This window comes from Macrobrachium rosenbergii, chromosome 52 (genome assembly GCF_040412425.1).
Source record: "Macrobrachium rosenbergii isolate ZJJX-2024 chromosome 52, ASM4041242v1, whole genome shotgun sequence".
NCBI classification, from domain to species: domain Eukaryota; kingdom Metazoa; phylum Arthropoda; class Malacostraca; order Decapoda; family Palaemonidae; genus Macrobrachium; species Macrobrachium rosenbergii.
In genome coordinates this window covers 37,770,583-37,777,367 of record NC_089792.1, presented here as the reverse complement: position 1 = coordinate 37,777,367, position 6,785 = coordinate 37,770,583, and the positions used below count along the sequence as shown (strand labels likewise).

Below are 6,785 nucleotides of genomic sequence, written 5' to 3'. Positions count from 1 at the left end.
TATTCCCCATTTCCCATTGTGATTAATAATGACATCATGTAAGTTACCTGTTTGATCTTACATACAGAAGAAACGTATCGCAGCTTCTCTAAAACTAAGTATGCATGATTTAAGATAACTGTCATTTAAGTAAACCTGCTTGCTCACTACAATCAAAATTACATCTGTGGGGCTCAGCCACTGATCCAACCACAGATACCCTTGAAACTCTAGTCCAAGAAAAAAAACTCAGTGAATTAGACCTCATGTATGCCGCCGTGTTATCATCATGAACTATCAGATCCTCTCTCTACCATAATAAAGGGTTCACTGCGATCCCTCAGAACATTCATTTCATGGCCAAAAGTGCTTTTGAACCGCGTAATGATCAATCGTGTTCTTGTATGAAACGCCTAGGTCTGGATTTTAAAATGTGAAAGTTAACATTTAAATTTAAACTTTTAAATTACATTACAACCACTCAGTTAGTGATTCCATTCACTGCATTAGTGCTGCACATTACACCCACTTACTCCGTGTGCTCTGGTCTATCTTTTCGACCCTTAGTCGTTCAAACTAGGCTCTCCTACAATCATTTTGTCTTGCAGTCTCACATGTGTCACATTCTTGAATCTGAAGAACTTTTCTGTCTATATCATTCCGAAGAAAAGTTTCACTTCACTCTGAAGCTTAAATTTTGTGACGCTTGCTGCTGTTGCCTTAGTTGACTTCATTTGAGAAGGAATTGGAAAACAAAATGAATGTGTGAGAGCTGTGAAGAGAGGTTTTTCTGAGGTCTCCCTCCGGTGTTAATTTCATTCCTTGTTATATTGTGATTTTCGTATATCGATTTAATGCATTATTACTATTATTATTATTATTATTATTTAATCGGCTTCCAAATACTAATCATAGCTTATTTCATTTTCTCAACAGTTCGTGGGTCCGCAGTTCATAGCATCTATAAGACCATCGTTGGAAGAAGAGGAACGCTGGAACCCTGAGATGGAAGCTGCCTGGGAGCTCCTCTTCCAGCATATCTCTTTCCAGATGAAAACAGCCATGAAGAACGAAGCAAACCAGTGAAGATAAAACGGAGCAAAGAGAAAAGGAACGACTCTGAGGAGTTGTAACAGAAGTCGAAGAAAATTACTAGACTGGAGAAAAATGAGAAAATCACTGCAGAAGAGAATACGAGGGCACCACTTTGGTAACTAGCCATCAAAATACCAGGAAAAGAAATAAGAAAAAATGACATTAAAATAGAAGAACAATGCAGGAGAGTAGGAATCTAAGATGGGTAGGATTAAGATTTGCCATGAGGAATTTTGACAATGAGGTACAAACAAAAGTCTTACTCAACTGCAGTGATTAAGCAGCTAAATGACTGAGTCACGCAGTTGTGGCTCTCAAGCATTTCAAAACTCACCGAATCGTTGGAACTAAGGAGTGTGGCGGTAAAATGTGAGAAAGAGGTGAATTAACCTAGGGATGAACAAGAAGAAAATAGGAAAATAAATCCCTTTTTATATAAAGAAGCCGGTGCATCCACCGGATCTCTTTTCGTTGTTAAATCAAGGTAGCTGAAAAAGTTTCGGCGTAGCAGGCGAAGAATGCATCATGTTCCAATATAAAAAATGAAAGAGCGTATTTCAAAAAAATAATCTGGAAATCAGAAAGTATTGAAATTTAAGCCAGCTGTGCTCTGACATTGATTGATATGCCCCAAAAAAATCACCCAGCCAAGTTTAACGTGAATCAGGACTTTTGAGATATATATATATATATATATATATATATATATATATATATATATATATATATATATAAGAGTATATATATATATATATATATATATATATATATATATATATATATATATATATATATATATTATATATATAGAGAGAGAGAGAGAGAGAGAGAGAGAGATAGAGAGAATCTTAGAGAGAGAAAAGAGAGAGAGAGAGAATCTAAAATAAAAATTTCACAGCAAAATCTGTACTCAACCCCAGCGTGATATTATTTTTTCGAACGCCTCCTCTGACAGCAACGATCAATGCATTAATTTCGTCCATAATTTCATCTCTGGTTTTCTATTGATTATCTTTAGCCCAGTACATGAAATATTATTTTACTGATTATTTTCAATACTGCGTCGAACCTCCGGACTGGTGGTTTTTTTTTTTTTTTGTTGCATTAAGACTTCCTCTTCAAAGGCAAACGTACGTCTTCCTTAGAATCCATTATCAAGTGGTCTGTCTCTTGTTCCTTGAGGCTGGACTCGATGAAGACGGTTGTTTGTCGGCCCGATCGGCATAAATGCGAAGAAAGGAAATCTTTTTCCTCACTTACGGGGCACTCGAATGCTAAGTTTCTCATATTCCTCTGCCGTAACTACTTAACGGCTAGTAGATTAACCAAAAACTTATAATAAGTAAATGTCAGATTAGTAATGAAAACAGTCGGAAGTGACTCATTTGTCTCATGCTAAGAATAATGAAGACGCTTTATTTTCTCTTCGTTTGTCCATCCCATTTGTCATTTGCAACTACCACATTACCCAGCAACGACGATTGAAAATATCGCCCTCACCTTATATGCGTGACTGTTATTAATGTAGAATCTTTAGCTCTTGAGGAAATCCTCCTTGCAGAATCCTCTTATTTTTAGGTATAAGTTGGCAGCCCTCCGCGTGTCATATATTCACCAAGGAAAGCTATCCCGATCCTCTCCCTCTTATGGAAACCTAACCTAAAATTACGAAACGTCCGTTGCATTGATCTCCTTACTAGATTGGTATGTCAGATGCTTCACAGAGGATCAATGGAACAGCCTCAAATAAGGATTTATAACCTGTTTTACCTACGACTTCCATCCTGACGGAGCACGGGGCTCCCATTTTTCAGAGGACGAGGAAGCCGGGATAACTTTATGATGTTTTCTGCAATGTTTCTTTCAGAATTTTTCTTTTCAACTCATAAAATAGTGGAGAACCAATACTTCTGCAATGCAGAGGGGGAAGGTATTGGTAAACGGGGGCGTTCTTGTTAATTAGACATCTAAGTAGGACTCATTCCCGACTTTGTTTGTTTAATTCTAAAAACTCGATGAGACACGGAAACTCACAGACCTGATGTTCGCCAGAAGAAAAAAAAAATAATAAAAGTAAGCATGGAGAGGAAGAAGACCAAAAACAAAAAAAAAGAGGATAGGTTAGACAAAAAATAGAATGCCTAACAGACGATAACGTTAAACCAGCTCGCGCACCAGCAATTAGCAGTTCAGTAACTTGACATCGCTTTTTATCCTAGCTAACGAGACAACCATTATCTTGCGGAGCGACGTTTATAGAACTCGAAGCATCAATCTAATGTTAAAGAACAAAACTTCTCATTGTCTGGAAGTAACTTTGTCTAACAGAATTTACTTCAGAAAAAAAAAAAGTAAACGAGAGAGAGAGAGAGAGAGCTAGGTTTTCCTGTCTTTTGAGCTGACGCGTATAATCAAAACTTTCTTTAAGTAAGTAAAATTTCATTTGCAGCACCAATCAGTGAAAAGAAGTTACGAGCGATGATTCAAAAAAGCAAAACTAAAACATTTTTCCCTGTCCAAAAGACAGTAGAAGATTAGAACCTTGAATCAATCACTTCTTCAACAGCCATTATTATTTTTTATTCATTCGCCCTCAATACAGAGATTTTATTTCTCACAAGGAACCCTGAAAAAGATAACATGTGAGAGAATATGCAGACCAAACTATTCAAATATAATTTTCATTGTCAGTTACCGTTTTAGAACTGACTTGATCTATGAGCGCTAATATTAATCATAATTTCATAATGAAAAATTACTGAACCAAAAACCTAATTTAAAAAGGGATGATACGAATTGACTTTTTTTAAAAAAAGAAGACATGACATAACAAATGCCTTTACAGACACCTTATCGATAAGACCCCGAAGTTCCTCTTCCCGGAGGCTGAATGTATCCATGACCAGTGATGAAAAGTGAGAATCTTGCTCTCGGCACCTCTGCGACTTCTACTTGGGTTCCAAGCAAGAAATATCTCTCTGGATGAACTAGAAGGCCAATTCCCAGAAACTTTCTTGAAAATGCAGATATTTAGCAGAGCAATTCACACCAGCCATATTGGTCACGAAGCTTCAAACTTTTACAGGTCGTTCGTGAACTGCAGAGGCGAGGGACAGGCCGCTGCACTAAGGCAAATGTCCTGGAGGCCGATAAAACATAGGCGTATGTTCAGCGCACGAGCCCTCTCCACCCAAGCTAGGACCTGCAGGAACCAGTCATTGGCTACTGATAACTCAGCAGCCAGACTATAGGTCTCTCAAAACACTTCCCATCACTAGCTCACAGAAACGATTAGGCCACGTTGACGGTGAAATCTATCAAACCATGAGTGTGGCATTTAACCCAGGATTAATACAGTCCAAAGTCCCAGAGGAACCACTAGGTAAACACGACTTAATGCTATTTGGAAAAGATAATTCGGTGTCAACAGAATTAATGCAAATACAGGAACTGTTTGTCTCCCTGAGCATGTACAAAAGCAAAAGAAGAAAATAGTCAAATATCATATCTCTCTCATATACATATATGTATATATATATATATATGTATATATATAATGTATATATATATATATATATATAATATATATATCACTTTAGCTTTATTTGTGTACATGTTATGAATCGTATATGTATGTGTGTGTGTTTTATAGATATTTATTCAAACGTACAGAAAAAGCAAACAGGCAGGCAGACACCCTTACCGTGAACCTTAGTTGGCGAAAACGTAATCTTGCGTGGCGTTGTCAAGACTTGAGAGAAGAAGGTCAAAGCTGTGATTGATCGAAAGTAGAGGCTTTCTCCGAGGTGAGAACACGCGCATGCACCTGCTTCGTGGGGAACGAGCGTAAAGTAAGCTGGAGTAGAGGGAAAAATTGATGATGATGGAATGTGATGGCAGGAAAATAACGTTAAACGTGGCTAGTCTAAGCAGAAAATGCCCTGTGGAAATTTCTGTTGGAGAAAAAGTAATGTGATGACTAACATGAAGTATCAAGAAAGGAAAAGGTGAGGGGGAAATGGAAAATTTAAGAGAATTAACAGAAGAGAAAACTACAGCAGTATGATACCGGATGCCAGGAGGCGATTCTACAATTGAGGAAAAAAATAAAAGTAAAACGGAATAACAGATGTAAATTAGTAATCCAGATGACAAATAAAAAACTTTGTAAATGAGGGAGACGCTATATATACAATGGCAATCTTAATAACGAAGGTATAGTGAAAGCAACGGGGAAAAATTTTCTCGAAGTGTTAATGAAAAAAATATTAAAAAGACCCAACCCGAAATGAGGTAAAATAGTCGTTGGAAACAACTTTGAAATACGAAGTAAAATGAAAGAATAAAACCAAATAAAAATGAAGATGATAAGCATGTGAAGTTCGTAAAAGAAAAGAAAATTAAAATAAGGATGCTGCACAGAAATTACTGTAAAACAAGAAGATGAAGAGAATAATTCGGAAAAATACTAAAGGTAAGAATGAGGATAAAAGTAGATAAAAACAAACAAGCTTTATTTTTTATAGTATGTTTTTGAGTTAGCATAAAAAATACTAACAATTAAAACTAAGTAATGTAGCTAAAGGATGAAAGGGTAAAAGACCAACTTGATTCGAATCAGAAAACCTGACCATTCTGTATTTTACCTCAGTGAATGATCGATGAAATACGGAAGAGTAGCATTCAGATAAGTCAAATATGATTATGACCAGAAAATGAACGAAGAAAATCAAAATAAAAAGGCTTAAAGATGAGGGAAAACACTTTGAGAAAAATATAAAAGCAATTCTTTTCGTAATGAAAAAATGTCTGGTCAGAAACCTGGACGAGACTATTTTGAGAGAAAGGAAGAATGGTCTGGAAACTTGTAAGTTTAACCTAGGAAGAGTAAAGCCAGTTGCCCAGATGAATTTCTGGAGACCGGGAAGATTCCCGTTTAGATGTAGGGGAGGATTAAGACAAGTGAAGAACAGTAAAAACGAAGAGAATGGGGTAGACCCATTTAACCTTTTTGTGGAACCGTATAGTCTTGGTTCCGTGATGCCCATGAATTATTTTTGCGAGTGACCTAACTGAAAGTAGATTCTAAACTTATCGAAGTGAAGAATTTTCTATATAATAGAAATTTTCTGATATCGCGAAAATGAGAACAAAACGAATTTTTCTAATACAAAAGAAACTAAGACCCAAAATAACGGAAAATATTTCAAAATTGTGAAGAAAACGACAGAGCAGTAAACTTTGCTTAGAAATAAGGAGAGTTGAGAAAACAAGATTGAAATAGGATCTGAAACCCAAATTTGAAAAAAAAATAAAAATTTTGTTAGAAAACAAGAGAGAATTTTCTGGGAAACAAATAATCTTGTTTAGAAATGTAAGAATACTATGTCGCGGGAAAAAAAATGCAAAGATGCGTTTAATAATAGCTAAGAAAGAAACGGTAATTTAAAAAAATCAAAAATCTAAATCTATGCAAAAATACTTTGAAGTTGAATAAACAAAAAGGAAACCAAAATCAGACAGTGAGTATCGATTTCGAAGGAGAAATATCTTGAAGTGTAAACAAATGTAAAATACATCCTCATCTACATGTTTTAAACAGAGCCCTAAGTAATATTGCATTACCATTAATGTAGGATAATTGCCATATATTATATATGAATGTATTATTGTCACAAATGTAATTTATAAAATAATGAATATAATTATCT

At 35.7% G+C, this 6,785-nt stretch overlaps 1 protein-coding gene across 1 annotated transcript in view; it reads left to right on the top strand.

Moving 5' to 3' along the window:
- LOC136833924 (uncharacterized) overlaps positions 1–1,653 on the top strand; it is a 230,443-nt gene extending 228,790 nt beyond the window's left edge. The window contains exon 3 of the mRNA XM_067096204.1: positions 916–1,653. Within this exon, the coding sequence (XP_066952305.1) occupies positions 916–1,065 (150 nt within the window). The 3' untranslated portion in view covers positions 1,066–1,653. The remainder of the gene's footprint in view (positions 1–915) is intronic.
- Positions 1,654–6,785: the final 5,132 nt, after the last annotated feature.